This window comes from Diuraphis noxia, unplaced genomic scaffold (assembly GCF_037042655.1).
Source record: "Diuraphis noxia isolate RWA-SAM2 unplaced genomic scaffold, SU_Dnox_SAM2 contig0001, whole genome shotgun sequence".
NCBI classification, from domain to species: domain Eukaryota; kingdom Metazoa; phylum Arthropoda; class Insecta; order Hemiptera; family Aphididae; genus Diuraphis; species Diuraphis noxia.
Genome location: NW_028301711.1, coordinates 49902733 through 49922257, shown reverse-complemented (window position 1 = coordinate 49922257; position 19525 = coordinate 49902733). Strand labels below are relative to the sequence as shown.

Sequence of the window (19525 nt, the reverse complement as noted above, 5' to 3'; positions counted from 1 at the left end):
CTGTGTGATAAATAGACTGACTACCACGGTCTTGGTCCGTGGTTCATGATAATAGCATGAGATAAGGACAACATCGTTACCGCAGAATTCTGTCGTGTCGTTATGGTGATTGGTGAGCGCGTGCCACGAACTAATGACGATAAGTGATAACTGATAATTGAAATTTGAAGTATTGAAGCATTTCGAACCATAACTCCGAATTCCTATGACTATTTTCTAAAAATTATACTTTAACTAAATTTATTGTATTTTATTGTTCTATGAACTATTCAATTTGATCGCTGCGAAATCCCAAAGTTCTGGTTACAAAATAAAAAAAGACATTGAATTTCATCCGTCATTGTGGTGTCGAAATCCTTGGTCTTCGATTATCCGTTGTGTGTGAACATGACGTGACCGTCGTAACCGATTACAATTCCGTCAGAAACCGTGAAAATGGGAAAGAAAAGAGTCTGCGTGGTGGTCTTGGGTGACATAGGTCGTAGCCCTAGAATGCAGTATCACGCGCAGTCTTTGATCCGCCAAGATTTCGACGTCGACATTGTTGGGTACACGTACAGCCCGGTGCTGGACGACCTGAAGGAGAACGCCACTATTATCGGTGTCCGGAAACCGTTTCCATTCGACGAATGTGAGTAACTACGTTTAGATTTTAATCAATGTCGTTTGGTGTTTGCTCCAAACCAGTGTTAATATTCCAATAACTTCTTTTGTGAAAGATTGATTCAACTTGACCACACTCATCTTTGTTTACCTCCTCATCCTTTGCATGGTCATGGAACATAGTCGCTTCTTTTGTTGTGTCACAATTTATTGGTGACATGACTATATGTTCTGTTTTTATTACACAGATGTTCCTCAAAAAATAGCATTCATGTTTAAAGTTGTATGGCAAACACTGACGTTATTTTGGGCCATATTGATGAAACGTAAATCAGATATTGTTATTGTTCAAAATCCACCTGCGATTCCCACACTCGCTGTTTGCTGGTTTTACTGTCTGATTGTCAATGCAAAATTTATAATCGACTGGCATAATTATGCATACTCAGTACTTGGCCTCACTTTGGGTCCTGATGCACCTCTGGTAAAACTTTCCTTATTGTACGAACGTACTTTTGGCAGACTGGCTGATTTCAATTTATGTGTTACCAAAGCCATGAAAGATGACCTGCATAAAAAATGGAATATTGAGTAAGGTTTTTATCTTTCACAATATTTTTGTTTTTAAATTGTCAAGAAAATGTATGTTGTGTATCTATTTTAGAGCTACGACCTTGTATGATCGTCCGGGACCACAGTTTAAAACAATTACATTATCTGAAAAACATGATTTACTAGAAAAAATGAATTTAAACAATTTCACTGAGTTATCAGAAACTGGAGTGGTACGATTAAAATCCGACCGCCCTAGTCTACTTGTGTCTAGTACTAGCTGGACCCCAGATGAAGATTTTTCAATTCTATTAAAAGCTCTCCAAAGTATACACGCAATTACCTAAATATGTTACTAATTTATTTTTATGAATTAATTGGATCACTATGTTTAAATGTACTTGTTATTCTTAACTTATCTTGTGCTATAGAAGTGGTTTCGGGTAATTGTTTAGGAATATGTTACTATGTGTATGTTTAAATCTAATAATTTTAAGAGATAACTAAATCACCTCAGTATAATCTACATTTACTGTTTCAGAATACGATGAAAGTGATGATATCTACCCAAAACTCATTTGTGTTATCACCGGGCGAGGCCCATTAAAGAGTCACTATCAACATAAAATTTCAAAATTGAAATGGAAAAAAGTTTCAATCAATACACCATGGCTTGAAAATAGTGACTATCCTCTTCTTTTAGGTATAATTACAGGATTATTAAAATAAGATGAATTTTTTTATTGTATAATATATTTACTGAATAATTTTAGCGTGCGCTGATCTTGGTGTGTGCTTACATGCCTCCTCCAGTGGTTTAGACTTGCCTATGAAAGTGATTGATATGTATGGTGTTGGTTTACCTGTCTGTGCATATGATTTTAAGTGGTATTTATTTATTTTAACTAATAATAGTTTAAGAGACAGAAAAATATAATTTTGCTGTAACAATTTTTTAAGTTTTTAAGAAATTTTTATTTGTTTCAGCTTAAATGAATTAGTTCGACACAACGAAAATGGTCTCGTATTCTCGAATGAAAATCAACTTGCATTGCACATTATGACATGGTTTAAAAACTTCCCTTCAGAGATCTGTGAGAAACAAAGTAAATTTTGTAAGGAAATTGATAAATTTCGAGCTGTAGATTGGCATACAAATTGGATGAAAAATGCGTATCCAATTTTTTCGAACCACAATATATAGTTTCCATTTTTTTTAGAGGGGAGGGGGTATATTAAAAAAACCGTACATTTTGATTCCTTTAAATACTTTAAAATTGTAGATATGATTATATGTATAGCTAATTTCATTCATGCATTCATATAAAAAAACCGTACATTTTGATTCCTTTAAATACTTTAAAATTGTAGATATGTTTATATAACTAATTTCATTCATGCATTCATACAATAAATTGGTTTAAAAATAAATATTTTTCTCTCCAAATTAGCATTTCTAAAAACACAATTTTCAATCTGTCAGCAATTCTAGAATAAAATTAAAAAATACAAATTTAAACAATAAATATCACATTTAAATGAATATATTCTTTGTATTCTAAAATAAATATTTTTTTAAAGACAATTTAAAAAAAAAAATACTAAAATTGAATTTATTGTACTAATGTAGGTAATTCTGAGTTTAGATATAATTAAAATTTAATGATTTAGGTAAAATATCTGCTTCGTAATATCTTTATTTTATATACCAAAAATAGTTTATTATATAGTATTATATATCAAGGAGGATAAGTGATGTAATATACACTGATAGATGGTGAATATTTAGAATAAAAATAGTAAAATTATTCAATACAAATTTGTTTTTATTACACTTATCATTTGAGTATACAATTTTTAAATGTATTTATAATTATACCATTAAGATATTCTTAGATTTTGGATGTTTAACTTTTCAATCATGTCTTGTATCAGCTAAATTCTAAGTACATAATGATTATTTATATTTTATATAATAATAAAAATCCCAACTTGGTAATTTAGTTAAAAAATACATTTAAAAGGATGTCATAGCAATATTTGTTTTCTCACAAGTCATTGTTCAACATAGATGAATATTTCTATAAATGAATTCTTGTAAGATAATTTTTTTATACGCATAATTTTAGTTGTCATTGAATAAAATCGCATATTTAATAATTATACAGGGTTTGACATATTTACTTTACATTTTATTATTATTTCAGTTTATATTCAATTTAAAATTGTTATTAAATGAAATGTATATTTAGTTGAATATAATTAATTGTCTTGAAACAATATTTTAAATATTTAAACAAGTAAATTCACTCGAAAATGTTTCTCCACTGCAAAAAAAAAATAATAATTTAAAAATAAATACACTGACATTCTTTATAACTTGTTAACTGGATAGAATACATAAAACCATTGAAATCAATTTAATTTATCGGAATTCATTTAATATTTCGATTAAAATTGTTTCTTATATTTTTACTTCCGGTTGTAAATTTGTTATAATTTTCTATTAAAAATTTATTTATCATATACATACAACAATTTAAATTAAAAGGCTTTGGTTGTTATTACCCTATACAGTATTTTCTAATAAAAAAAACACAAATACATACGTAAGTTTTTTTTAAATCTATTTGTGAACTTTTTTTGAGCATCACCGCATCTATTTATGAACTAACAATCTATAAGTACCTATATATAAATTTATTTCATAATTTTTTACATCTACCCATCTTTTATTCAAATTCTTGAAAAAAACCAACATAATATAAGGATAAAAAAGTAAAAAAAAAAAACAAATTTTTATTTTACTAACATTAATTTGGAAATAACTACTGCAATCAAAAATTAATTTACTGACCACTCTTCAATTATTTTTTAATAATTTTGTAAAAAAAACATTTTTATAATGTAAATTATATTTATCCCATACATTTAAAATAAAAACTTTTTGAATTATAATTTTAGTTAAAAAAATATTTTCAGTTATAAAATTTATACATATATAAACCTCGTATTATATAGTTTAATTGGTAACATCGCCCATGGCCACGGATAACATATAAGCATGCAGCTATTTTTTATTTTTTTGTACAATATTTTACTATGTTTCTTATTATATTGTAACAAAAATTACCTAAAATTAAAATTCTCGAACTGTTGTATTGTATGCAAATGTCTATTAAATGATAGTACAGACAATTTATAAATTAATTTTTTTTGTTAATGATAGTAACCATTCTAATATTATCTTGTCTTGTTTGAAAAAGTACTTAATACTGTTAAATGTACTAAAATAATTTATTATTATTGTTATAAAAGTATTTGATGTTGAATAGACAAGAGTTCTTTTTTTTTTGTTATTGATACCTATATGACTGATCCATGATTTGCATAGATGATATGCAAAACCAAAAAAGTTTGATCACCTCTGATCAAAATTATTTGACTATAACAATATAATTATATGTATTATATAATTATACCTAGGTAGTATACCTACTATCTAGGTTATATAAAATTATATATATTTTCCTGTTTACTGTAGTTTTATTTATTTTAATTAAAACAAAAGAAATTTTTATATTTGTATAATGTATTTTCAGTACATGTATAATATATTAATATGCAATCTTCAAAATAAAATTTTCTTATTTTTATAATGCAATATTTCTACTAAGTAATATCCAACATTGTACCTAATAACTTTTTAGTGGTGTTAAGAGTATTTAGAAACAACTACAGTAAAAATTGGTTATAAGTTATAACTAGAATTTGTAGACTATTTGTACCGGTTAGAAGCAGGAAATAAATACAAAAACAAAACTAGACAATTTATGTAAATATACTATTTATTATTATTGCTTATTGAAACTTACTAATATTGTACATACATATTTAAATTAATTATTAGATATAGCTAAATACTTATTATAGTAATTCGCTATAAAGAGCAAGTTGATCGATCTAAATAATGGGATAAATACATTGTAGGAAAAAGATAACAACTGGCTCGTTAAAAACCAATATTTATTTTATAATTCAATGTATTTTACTTGTTATAGCCAATAACTTGTCATAACCATTCTCGTTGTAAACATATATAAATATAAATTTATAACATAAGATTATATAAGGCTGTGCCGGGAATTAACATTTTGCTTGTTGTGAGCAGTATCTCGCTCTTAGCGATGCTCGTTATAGTGATTTCTATTGTATTTGTAATAAATTAAGGTGATCTAATAAATAATAATATTGATAATCAAAACATTCAAAACTCTAAAGGCAATCTCCTTCTGTAATAAAAAAAATCATAATATACCTAATTCAAGAGAAAAGTATGCATGGGTAAAGCTAAATGTAAATCTAAGTAGTAAAATCTAATAGGTATATAATTCATGGAATTCTAAGCTGTCTTGATGAAATGTTCATATTTTATTACCTACTATATTTAATAGTTCAATACTAATCAATAACCATACAACCCATAAAAAATGTCTTTGTTTTACAACATTGCATAGGTAGGTACACTTTAAACATTACTCAAACTTTATTTGTCATTTATTGGTTATTGTAACTTAGTACTAACAAGCTAATATCGACTAAGCATATTTATGAGTTCATAAAATTAAAAATAATAAAGGTTTCAAGTTAAGGAGGTATGTTACATTATCTTGTTTGTAATACATTATAATTTACGAGTATATTGCGCAGAAAGTTTTGCCTGCCTAATGAATAATACAATAACCTAATAACTAGGTACTATACTATACCTATTATTAATAAATACTACTATAGTACTATATGTATACAATGTACCTACATAAATTCATCGCTACGTATCGTGTCAGACTATTTTATTTATTTATATATATATACTATCCTACTTTATTTACTGAATTTACCCATTTTAAGCTTTAATTTGAGTTTTATCTATATACGTATCCGAAAAGAGTCGTCCTGTTTTATAGGTAAAAGACAGTCGTGAGTAGTATTCGGAATACTATTTAGGCATTCAGAATACCTTCGAAAATATTCCGAGTACTTTAATAGTATAATAAATTAATAACGATATATTTTTTTTAGGATTTTAGTATTTTAGCATCTACATTTGCAAAATGTCAAGCTATTTGGAACAATTAAACAGAACCGTTCTAGTCAAATGGCCGACATAGTTAAAACCAATTTTGATGTATACTTAAAAACTCCTAATGATATCCGTTAGAATCTCTGGTTTGATGCCATGAAATTTCTTATTTTTCATTTTAAAATGAGCTCTTCTAAATTTTATAAGATATGTGATGCTGTTACAGTTAACCATTATTACAAGGGGAAAAACATATTATCTATTTTGGTTAGTTATTGCCATCTATCACATCACCCAAACAAAAATATGATGATATTCTATCTGAAAAAAATTACCGAATATTTTGCGATTTCCTGGTTATTTTGTTTAAATAAATACTTTTTACATTCCTTATTTAGTATCTACTGTTTTCAACTGTGCCTGTCCTGGCAAAAGATTTTGTGCTTTAATAATATTATCAATATTATTCATAGAAGATAATTATTAATAAATATTATAAAAAATTATTATTATATAATATTGTAAATCATAAATAGTCATAGTTAGGTATATTATTTTTTTTTAATTTACTAACAATATATTATATATTTAAACATTGGCTATAGTTTCCCAAAAGCAATTATTATTTTATTAATATACATATATAACAAGTAACAAAAGTATTTGGAATATTTTTATAGTATTCTAAATATTTTATTCTGAATACTATTTTTATGATGTATTCGAATACATATTCGGAATACTATTTTTTATGAATATTCGAGTATTTATTCCAAATACTTTTAAAAAGTATTTTACCCAAGACTGGTAAACCCATCTACGATCTACACACTTATCATGTTTCGAGAAAAAATTATTATAAATCGTTACTATCATACCTTTAATTTTAAGTTATTTCAATACTTTTATTAATTGGGTATCATATAGTATTTCAACACGTTAATAAGTAGATGAGTTTAAAAAAAATTTATTTGAGAGGATTTATTAATAATTTTATATTTCAGTATTTGAAAAATATTTTAACTCAGCTACGGGATGCGGACTGTAATGAATTCAAAAAATGTCAAATTCTAAAAATAATTTGTCAGATTAGAAGTACATAATAATAATTAATAGGCATTAAACATTTTCATGTGGCGTTGATCGTCAATAGTGCATTTGATCAATCATTTTTCTTACGCACCACATGGCATTGTTTTATCCGTCTTACAAACGTACAACATCGAAAATTTTACGCTCACGATAATACGTTTTATTAATTTACCTATTATAAAATTTAAGGCATCTCAGAGGATATCATTCATATTTTTATTTTAAAGTAAGTCATGACCATTTTTAAATTGAACATTTTTCGTATAATATTTTAAAATAGTTATAAAATTATTATAATATATAGTAAATTGTCCGACTTAAAAATAATAATATCGATAAAATCCTCCATGATGTCCTATATAATATTTTTGATTTTAAATTTATATGAATTCAATATATTTTTTTAAATTATAGAATAAAATGTATTATTGTGAACGTAAAATTTGCCATGTTGTATGTTTATAAAACAGAGAAAACAAATACCAGTGTGGTGTCTTTTTCAAAGTAACGTAGGTATGTAAAAATCGTAATCGACTTACAGTCATTGTGAGTGGTTAAAATAAAAATTAATATTAACTTCATAATAATTTCTTTTCCATTCAGTTTCAAATAATTGCATACGGCAACAGCGTCGATCAATGGTTCAAGAGGTCGTGATGGATTAGGGGCAGCAGCACAGTCACGTCTGGGATGAACGTTGTTAAGGGAGAAGAAGGGCAGGAATTGTGTGCTAAAATTTAAGCTAAAGAAACCGCTAAAACGGTTAATATAAGATCATAATTTAATTTGATTTTCTAACGAAACAAAAACAAAAAATTATTGTCGTAGTGACCATAATTTTATATGCGCGTGTAAACGTGTGGCGCGGGTTAGGTAAATGGAGCATTGGCCCACGACCTAAGCGGCCAATTGCATCTCCGTGGCGCATTCGATGGCGGCCGGATCCGTGGCACGTCCGTTATTGATGGCCGCAGGATCCGTGGTCATCGGATGTGGCGGCACGTCGTTCTGGACCGGATAGAATACTTTGGTGCCGAACCGAAGCGCCGCGCCGACCGGAAATTTAGCGTTCAGCCATATGGATAACATCGTGTTGTAGTTCAACAGTGGCCGGAACACGATGGCCAGCCACGCGTGGGTCAGCAACACGCCGTGCATATATACCAGCACGTGGTACATCCACCGGCTGTACCGGGCGTCCAGCGGCCGGCGTACCGGTACGCCGCACAGCTCGTGCGTGAACGCCATGAATGCGTCCGCGTCCAGAATGGGCGAGACCGACTTCATGCCGTCCAGCATCGCGTTCGCCATGTGATTGAACTTCGGCGGAGGGCTCAGCAGCCCCGGCACGTACACGTCCCGCAGGATCAAGGCGCACGTGCCACGCACCTCCTCCAAAGAGCCACTGCACAGGTTGTACCTGCGTCCATAATGATTCCATTATAGTCATGTAATATATAGCCAATAGGTATATATTTATTAATTATTTGTTTACTTTTAAGTTACCTATTTATAATATGTACAAGACGAGCCCAAGCGTATTAAAATACAATGATATTATTATATTAAAGACTTAATTATTTTATAACATTTACACTACTAATAATCAGGGCTAGAATTTGTATGCAACAGCATGTTTTTTTTACTATACATCCTAATAGAATTTCAGTGAGTAATGTCCACACGATTTATATTATTCTCTGATGAAAATGGTACTATTTTTTATTTTGCATGTTTTTACATAATATATTGAACTTAATGCATATTTTTGCATATTTAGTATAATCGTATTTATTGTATTTGAGCCTGTAATAATTAAACATAATCAAAGCACCTATAACTTGGTTTTTTTCCAAACGTAAATTTTATTTTTATAAATACAATCTTATGAACAATATGCCATAAAAGATTGAATAGTTTGACGGAGTTAACACAATTATTATTAATATTTTATTTTATTTCTAAAATAATAATGATTAATAATAAATATGCATGCAAAAAATAAATATTTAATTTTTAATTTTTAGTAACGATTATAATTTATATTATATTAAGACAATCAGCCAATCACTGATATTGATGTATTTCAATAAATTCATAATATTTTTTGTAACTATATTTTTGTGTGTATCTTATAAAAATAAAAATGCCTATTTTTGCATATTTTACAATTTGTATTGGTTACAAATTACAAATCCTTGCCCTGCTAATGACTAAACCAATATAACCTAATTAGCTGCAATGTTGAGACGGGGTTTAGTTAATAATGTAAATTTTAACAGAGTACTTTTCTATGACACACTTACCAGTTACCAATGGTCAGTACCTACTCAGTATATGTACAATGTACGAGTATACCTATTAGTATAATTATATGTATATTATTATATTATCCAAATCTATATAACGGATAACATTAAAAGGATATCTCCTTATAATATAGCAGCACCCCGATATAGATCGTTTATTGAAAAATTAGATTTGTATCATTTTAGAGAGGTGTTATGTTCTTCGAAGCACATTTCACTACCTCTCAGAAAATATAATTTTCAATAATATTAGGTTAGCTAGTATAACCCCACCCCCCACCCCTAAATACGCCACTGAATACTATAAACTTTTAAGATTTTACTATATAGCAGAAATTCAATGCTAACAAATTAAAAATGTTTCGCATTGATCAACAAATGTACCTAATACCAATATACATTCGTAATAAGTGTATGAAGGTTATATTATATAATACATTAGTACTTTATAGTCATATAGAATAAATGTTATTCATTAGTGGCTAGTGTAACGATGAAAAGCGCATTATGTGATGAATTCAAATTAATTAAAATATGTGATGTAGGCACCAAATTACAAATTTCGATTTCGATTAATTCACAGTTTTTCAATAATTACATTTCTCTATAAATATGTTTTAAAATATTTTTAATCGCCCTTATGTAAACAATAAAAAATAGAGGCGGAAATTATTTGTAAATTTCAAGACCAATGAAAAACAAAAAAAAAATAGAGACATCACGATTTTGATTCAATATATAGACACGCGCGTGTAGTATAATATTTGAATAACCACGAACTCAATTAAATTTAATTGTAATTTTATTACTCACTTGTCTTGAATTCCCAACATGTAACCAATAGTCCTCCAAAAATGAATAATGGCTCTTTCGTCTTCTTCAGTGCCAACAATAGCCAATTCTTTTTTTTTCAACAATGTTAAACCCACAAGTCCAAATTGAGTTAATGCCATATCTTTTTGAGATACTCGCGGTCCAGGTCCAGACTTATTCAATACTCGATTCGCAGCACAATGAAATCCATGTACAATGCCCAAAGACATTTGAGATCTGAATCAAATATTAGTAAATTATTATTACTATAAAATATACGCGCTTAGCCTTTTAAACAATTAGATAAACACTTAACATTCGGCTTTTATAATATAAGTTAGACTAGATAATATTATTATTTGTCATTGTATAATGAGTTATCAGTTTAAAGTAATTTTATTTGCTATTATACCATATACATCGTACATGACTAGGTATAGCCGGTATAGATCAAAAGTACATAAAGTATACTATTGTAACAGTTTAGCTATTAGTTAAATTTACTTTAGTTCTTGCATTATGATTCATGTCTCATGCTTAATTTTTATAACATTACAAATTATATTCGTACACAAATACATTAGGCAGGTATGTACATCATACTTGTTAAATATTTTTAAAAAAACGTATTCATATATTTTAGTCTTTTAGGCTTATAAATATAAAACAAAAAGTTTTGTACACAATATTTTTGGTTTATATTTTTAACTGCAGTTTTTTGAAAAGTTATAATATTTTTCTTCCAGAAACTGCGGTTAGATTAGGTATAATGACATTACATTATAATCTATTCATGATAATTATAATATATGTTAAAAAGGGAGAAAAACCTTCGTCACATTATTTGTGTGTAAATGCTGTGTAAAAATTTTGGAATTTTTATGAAATTTGTTAAAATTTGAACTATTTAAAATTTAAATGCTTATAAAAAATCCTACCTAGTTTTTATCTTATCATTGATGTATATAAACATCTAATACAACAACTGATGAGGAATCTTATCGTATACATATGTTTTCAAGATTTTTGAGTTTTGATTCAGATAAAATATTTATAACAACAATTATTAGAAAAAAATATTGAACATTTCAAATGTTTATAAATAGCTCAACAATTTAAAAATACTTTAAACATTTTATCTCGTATGGAAAATGGTCATATAAACACTTAATAAAAATTTAAAGAATCTACGATCATTGGTATTTAAATTGGGAATAACAGAGAAAAAATCGATTTTGTCAAACAAAAATGGTTTTGCGCATAAATTCATTTTTTATTATTTTTTTTACCTGACGCTTTTTAAAACCACTTGGAATTTTTCATTTTAATCTCTCAAAAACATTAACATTACTAGATACAATATTTTCTGCCAAAAACCACTTATAATTTATTAAGGTCGAAAATCGAAGCATTAATTTTAGTGTAAACTGATATTAACATTTTCTTTTTTAAATAACTCACGTCATCATTGTAAAATACTAAAATCAATTATTGCTTCGTTCAGAATCTTTTAGTTTTAGAGGTGTTAGACTCGGGTAAAGTATACCTACTGATAAGTAAACTATTTGAACAATGACATGGGTAGAATGAAAAAAGAATCTGTCAGGCCAACAGACTTAAAAAATACATTTTAAATATTTGAAAATATATTAAATAGTCTTTGAATTGTTTTATAAAATAAAAAATTAAAATACGTGTATTTTTATTTGTGTTTGTATTCAGATACCATTAGCTATTGGAAAATATATTTAATTAAATAATTTAATTTTTTTCTACTTTTTCATTAAATAACTATTTGAATAAAATTTAAATGTATTCACTTACTTTGATTTAATATGTTTAACGTCATATTTATACCAACTCAGTATGTGCCTTAAAGTTGATGTATATCTTCTAAAAGCGGTATAAGAATTAGAAGATTTATTTGTTGACACTAATACATCCAATATTGTTAGGACTGTAAGTACCAATACTAATCCCATTAATTGTGAAATAATCATTGCATAGAAATTGAAATAAAAATATTTTTGTCCTCTGAAAATATAAATATATAAAAAACAATTCCAATTGTTTCGCATATTTTTCCTAATATTAAATGTAATACGACAGTATAGATAGTATAATTGATAAATTTGCAGAGTTAAATATATAAATGTCATGTTGTGACGATTATGTACGATACTACTATAGAGTATATTCAGGTATATATAATACATATACTGCATAGTGTATATTGAGGAATACAATATTATAATAGTTAAGTACATCGCTATTTTAAGTCATAATATAGGTAGGTAGGTATCTATCATATATGAAATAAACTTTAATTTATTTATTTTAAATCTATTTAGAACAGAATACAGACACTTTATGTTACTTTACTGTTATGACTTATGAATATTATATATATTATAATCTTATTTATAATTTGTTAACTTATAAAACAAGTTAATAATTAAATTTTGTATGAAAATTAAATATTTCAATTTGTATGTAGTATTTCCTGTTAATTGTCTATAGTAATTAATGTAATATATAATACAATATCAAACAAATAATAAAACCCATATCAGGTACTTATTACAGTACGTCTTATTATTATTATAGTACTTACCTGTAGTATAGGTATATAATGTTTTTAAAAAATCAAAACAAATATTTAACAAGAAATTAACGATCTAGGTTAGCCGTTTTCAGCCTTTGCGTGTTGGCGACCAAAGATATTAACCCAATTTTTCTTGTGACCTTTTTGAAAATAATGTTCAATAAAGTGCTACCTACCACCCCCGCTATATTAATTTTTTGAATAATCATAATTCATAATATTCATAGGTAAAAGAAACTATAATCTTTATTTATTTTTCACTCATATTATTTATAGCATAACAAGTTACCGAACCAAAAGTGAACTAATAAATAAATATAATTTACTGGACAAAAAATCATGTTAAAATAGTTGTGACAATTTTATTTTTTTAATCTGTTACTGTTCACTCACATTAAAATAATGTACAAACAAAAAACATAAATAGAAATTCGAAATTATATTTAAACCCGATTAAATAGTGTAATTATATCAGGGTATACTGGCTAGGGGTTTTGGGAATTATTTATAATTTGTGAACCTCCAAAAATGTTTTTCTAGTTGCGCCTATGGGAGGACGTCTTGTGGGTATAGCGTCTTTCTAATTTTTAATTTTTAACTTTTACACCTATCAATAACTTATACCGTTTCAACGTTTTACGTGTTGTAACGTTTCACTAACTTAATACAACTATTTAACCTATAATAATTAATTCTACATCATTCAATTACAATAAAATGCAGTGTTTGGATTGTTTGGAATACTTTTTGAGTATTCGGGACTCGGGGTAACTTTAAAATACAGTTGTTTCCAAAGTATTTAATTCTGTACCTATTTGGAATACTTAATCTGAAATACTTTTATAATATTAGGTACTTAACTATTAAAATTAAATTTTTTTTATATATTTTATTGTCGGGTTGTGAATTATAGTATAATATTCAAATGTAATATACTTTAAATCTTTAACATTATAGACTATTAACCATATTATTTCAAATATTCCAGAGTACAATTTTTTTAAATATCAAAGAGAATATTTGAAATATAATTATAGTATCTTTTTTAAAATACTTTCGGAATACTATTTTAATTTTTCAGAAATATTTGTTTATTTATTACAAATCCTTTTTAAAAATAGGATTTTACCCAAGTCGAAATTAACCCATTTAAATTATACAAAATACGCGTAATGTTCAATGGATAACGGTTAAGTGTAATATGCTTATTATTATTATATTATTTTGGCTATGAACACTGAACAGATTTCGATTAAGTGTTTTTATAATGTTGTACAACAAACTTACAAGTATTTTAAATAAATACTGACGTAGTATTTTTTTCTTGACATTTTCATTTCATGTAAATGTTAAATAATAGTAATGACTCGCGACAACCTAAATTAAAAATTGTGAAACATTTCAGTATTTTAATGCATTTTTTTTTTTAATAAGTTTAATTTTTGCGTATGGCATTGTTAAAAACCACTTTCGTAATTTATACCTAACCTTTAGTATTATATATTTAAAAGAGTATTTAACATTTTTATATTAACAATTAATCATACAAATTTTTTTAAATGATTCAATGTTTTACTGTTATTTAAAATAAATTGCTTGAGAATGAAAAAAAAATTAATTTTTGTAGAAAATATATTAAATATGCGAAAATCAACGAAAATCGACAAAATATGCACTTTTTTTCTAAAATTATCGAAATATGAATTAAAATATGCATTTTTAATTTTCTATTTTTAACTCAACATTATATAGTTCGGATTTCTAGCTTGGTCTGCTATATTCAACACTTCAACAGCATACAGAACAATATGTAACTCCTATAACTTCCGAACCCTAGTTATAACGTTTAGATTAAGATAACAATAATTAAGTACTGACCAGTGACCGTCAATTATTATAACAGTGAAATAAATATTATACTTATAATTGGTCACAATAATAGTACTATCATCGACGATAAGCAATTTCCTGGGAAAAAAATCAAGTTTTGCTATAAATAGTCGAAAACAAGATCTAATATAGTAGGTACTACAACTACTACGTCAACCACAATATTCAAACTCAATGCATTAACAGCAATGATTATACCCAGAATTACTCGTGAATTAAAAAATTCATAATCTATAAACAACTATCATTGATATTATTTTCTATTAAAAAAAATCGTGTCAACGTCTCTCGTTTTTGTTTTTATTTATTTCACCATCATATTAATATATAGTAACATTTTTCATATTTCGAGCACTAATTATTGTAAAGTAACCCGTCTGTATCTATCTAATGAGACGGTTTTACCTGACAAACAATTCCTCGTCGAACCATTCCGGAATGGGTTTGGGCCGACTGTAGTCGACTGGCACGTTGCACCCGTCTTCAATAATCATCTCGAACTTCTCCTTCGCGGCGCCTTCATCAGTTTTCTTCGACTCCGACACTGTGCCGATCGATAAAGTAACACAACAATATTGTCATAGTTTACTTAGTATAATAAGAAAAATATTTAAATACTACGTGTAATATCTGAGTTTTGTCGAGCCTTACTTGTAAATTATTTCAGTGGTACGGCGATCGTATCAGCCATACACAAAAATCGTTGTGGCGGCTGCCTGGTCGCCGTCGTCGTTTAGTTCGTTGCTGCCGGTTGGTCGCTACGGATCGCGCTCTGGTCGTCAAAAGTTTTTTTTTAGTTAAAATAATATTGCAGAATTAATGCAGATAAAATCCTATTTAACCGAATATCCGTCGACTACACGGGCTACGTGGCAAAGGGCGAACGAATGACAGCGCTAAGTTCACGTCGGTGTTCGATCACCATGTCAGACCGCACAATCCAACCAATCTTACCACTTCTCCACAGTAAACCACAGAAATTTTAACGTCCTATTTTTCGGCATCTCACTCATACAGTGGCGTATTTTCGGGGAGGTTAGGTTTCACAGAAGAAAAATAAAGGTTCAAAAGTCTTGACTTCAAATGACTTACTACGATGGTACAGATAAGAAGAACATTGTTATTTATAATAATAATAATGGAGCACAGTAATTATTAATTCATAATTCGTATATATTTTTTCAAATATTATAACTATTAATTATTTTTTAGACCCTCCCCTAACAAAAATTTGAAAATACGCCATTTGACCTCATACAATGGTTAGCATATTGATAGCAATCTACGTCTTTACAATAAACGTTTAATATTAACTCAAAATTAAAATCGGTATGAATAACCGGCCAAGTTATCGACTAGCTATGTAAGTGATCACAAAAATCGGCGTCGTGGAAAATTTTAACGAGAAAACAATAATGTAAATATTTGTACAGTAAAAACCTTTACCAAGTCGGAAAAATACTTCGTCGAGTTTTCTTTTCAATTTTTTTGACACTGTTGGACATCTTTCAAAGTTTGTTGCACGTTATTTTCATTAATAGAAAAATTGTTAATAATTGAGCGTCCTGTTCACGCTAGCAACGCAAATTTTTATTGATAAATGTTTTTTTGCTAAACATGATCTTCTTAGTTTATTAAGAACTGACAATTTTCAAAATTTGTTGAATTCCATCCTCGCCGAGCATCCAATTTATAACTTTAGCGCTGCGAAGTTTATTCCAGCAGTGCAAATATTTGTTGAAACGTGATTTTTATACTAACCATGATCTTCTCAATTTCTTGGACAAGTTGAACGACTTTCAAAGTTTGTCGGACATTATTATCATCGGTAGAAAAATTATAGCGCCAAGCTCTCGCTAGTAACGTAACTCTTTATCAACACATGTTTTTTATGCTGATCATGTTCTTCAAGATTTGTTGAACCACTTTTTTCTGGAGGCTGTTATCACTGGAAGTTAAATTATAAAATGTAACTTTTTATTCGGAATTTTTTTAGGCTAAACCAGTTTCTTCTGTATTTTATATATTAATTTAAATGATTAAATTATCAAGTATTTTTTTTTTTAAATAACATATAATATATATGGTTTTCTATACAAATATAAATTCTTCATTTATACTTCAATTTTTAAAGTTTCGGCTTTAGTGTCAGAAACCATCATCTATTAATTTTACAAAATTTATGGTATACTGCACAACAAATTAAATTTTTCATTCAAATAATTTTTTACTAAATAAGTATCTATAACTTCTGGTTATAACACATAATAAAAAATATTAACACATTTTTAAATAGCTATAATATATATAATATCTACATAATCAGACCGTAAGTTAATAAAATAAATATAATCAGGCTTATAAGTTGAGAAAATGATAGATAATTTCGTGATAGGCAATTCTGCAAAGATATTTGCAGATTCGTATAAAGAAACATATTATATTCATTAAATTTTATAAAGTTTATCGTGCTTAAAACGATTATTACTCATTGTATTTAATAAATAAAATATATGATTAAAATTGTAAGTTAACTTGAAGTGAAAGCCTTAAGAGAATGTGTGTCTATGATAAGAAATCATTAATTAAAGCATGTCAATAAAAAAAAAACAAAAATTTTACCATTAAACCATGAATGTTTTCTAGTTTTATATTTAATAAAAATAAATTTCAAATAAAACACTTACCTTAAACACAAGTCTGAAAATAAGAATATTGAACAAATATATTAAAACAAATGTGCTGAACGCATGTAAAATTATGATAAAGAATGAACTATAACTGATAGTAAACAATTGACGTACCACACGTACCCAACGACTCTATATCAACCGACAGTAGTAACTAGGTCACCGTTTGACGCTATTTATCTATTTGCTGATGTTTTCGGTTAATAGGTATGTTCGTTATAAATGCTGAAAGAAACATCACGAAATTACGTCATATGTAACGAAATTACGTCATATTATATACCTTCCTTCATAATTTACGTTCGTATTTTCTAAATCAGATGCCAAAATAATAATACATATTTATTAATACAAGTAAGTAGTATATTATCAAGCGTTTATGCTTGAATAAAATACATTTTTTCAAAATAAAGTTATAATTTATTGATAATTTAGTATTCAGACAAACATACTTTTCAGTTTATTAATACATTATCATAAAAATCATAACTAACAATAAATTATGCATATTTTTTTAAAAAAAAGATAGAAAATAACATTTAATTACCTTAAACTTTAAAGAAGCATAAAACAATATCTTAATTTTCTAAATTATAATTAAAGAATTTGTTCACTGTACTTATAATATGTTTCCAAAATGAAAACACATCATCCGCACGCAAATTGATTATATTATGGTTTTAGTGTAACTTCAAACTCGACAAATTAGAGGCTCGTGAATTAAATTACAACGCTACTTGAAAACTGAATATTTATATTTTACATACCTATAGGTAAATAATATCATTGATTAATAATGTTTAATTATACCTAAGCATAATAATAATACCAATACTTATATTTATTATTATTATATACCTATTGCTAGTACTTATATTAATATAATAATAAAGTGGTCACCGCTTATTACGATTATGGTAAATGTAATCAATCATTTATTTTAATCGAAAAGTATATGTATAAGTACGGCTCGGATGTATATTCATGTATGTAAATTAGATCGGTTTTTGTCAACCTCGCGCCTCCTAATTATATATAAAAAAATTAGATAAACGTATTTTTCAATAATGGCATGCATATTAAATTTGATGCAAAATTAAAATATTTTTTTTTTTACTTTGAATGTTTTATTAATATTTTAGATTCCTAACGGAGTGATTAAGGTAAGTATTGATTTTACAATAATGAAGTGTGTTTATTTTTGTATGTCTGTGTACAACAGATAAGAAGCCGAAATAATGCTTCGATTTTCAACTTCAGTAGCTTTTCCGGCGGGAAAGTGAATCTAGTTGGTACATTAGGGAGATAAAAATTACCAGTAGTTATCAAAAGTACTGGGAAAACAAAAACAAAATTAAGGAAAAATGGGACTTTTTAAGCAAAATCGATTTCGGATTTTGGCGTAACTCTCAAACAAATTACTTAATTAAGATACATGAAATTTTAACTGAATGTTTATATTAGCATTTGCGATACACCATCAAAATGTTTTGACTTATTTCAAACCATTTACGGACATTTTAAGTTCACAATTTATTAAGTTTTGTATTCTATAAATGTAAATAAAATTTTATTTGTTGGGTCAAAAATCTTGAAAATTTAATTCAAGGTTCCCCGTAAGTTGATATAACAGAAGTTGAAAAATATTAAAAATAAATCGGCTCGTTTTTTATTATAGCTATTTAAAGTTCAAATGTTGACAAAATGTATTTATTGAATTGAAAACATACAAATTATATTTAGTTAAAATATTCTAGACTGACAACCCGTTTCCGCTCAGAATAAAGTTCAATATTACCCTGAAAAATACCGAGCGCAATAATTGGTTTATTAATTGGTGATTTTAGCGTAGGTAATTGGTAAAATTTCATCCAATTCAATGTAAAAA

At 27.2% G+C, this 19525-nt stretch overlaps 2 protein-coding genes across 5 annotated transcripts; one reads left to right on the top strand and one right to left on the bottom strand.

Annotated features, from left to right (window-relative positions):
• Window positions 1-150: 150 nt before the first annotated feature.
• Window positions 151-4494, top strand: Alg1 (ALG1, chitobiosyldiphosphodolichol beta-mannosyltransferase). Its single transcript, XM_015508966.2, has 6 exons — window positions 151-631; window positions 852-1194; window positions 1268-1482; window positions 1697-1858; window positions 1929-2043; window positions 2143-4494. The coding sequence occupies exons 1-6, from the start codon at window positions 436-438 to the stop codon at window positions 2357-2359; spliced, it is 1248 nt and encodes a 415-aa protein (XP_015364452.2). The 5' UTR covers window positions 151-435; the 3' UTR covers window positions 2360-4494.
• A 3599-nt stretch (window positions 4495-8093) lies between these two features.
• Window positions 8094-17756, bottom strand: LOC107162193 (uncharacterized). Of its 4 annotated transcripts, none has more exons than XM_089216714.1 (7): window positions 17635-17756; window positions 16394-16895; window positions 15599-15719; window positions 15353-15491; window positions 12277-12486; window positions 10453-10689; window positions 8094-8750 (listed from the first exon to the last, which is right to left on the bottom strand). In XM_089216714.1, coding segments are annotated over exons 3-7 (1110 nt in total). In that variant the 5' UTR covers window positions 15600-15719; window positions 16394-16895; window positions 17635-17756; the 3' UTR covers window positions 8094-8227. The 4 variants fall into 4 exon arrangements, with proteins under 4 accessions (XP_089072840.1, XP_089072896.1, XP_089072990.1 ...); XM_089216770.1 differs by having other exon boundaries at window positions 16709-16895; XM_089216864.1 differs by lacking the exon at window positions 12277-12486 and having other exon boundaries at window positions 15599-16895.
• Window positions 17757-19525: the final 1769 nt, after the last annotated feature.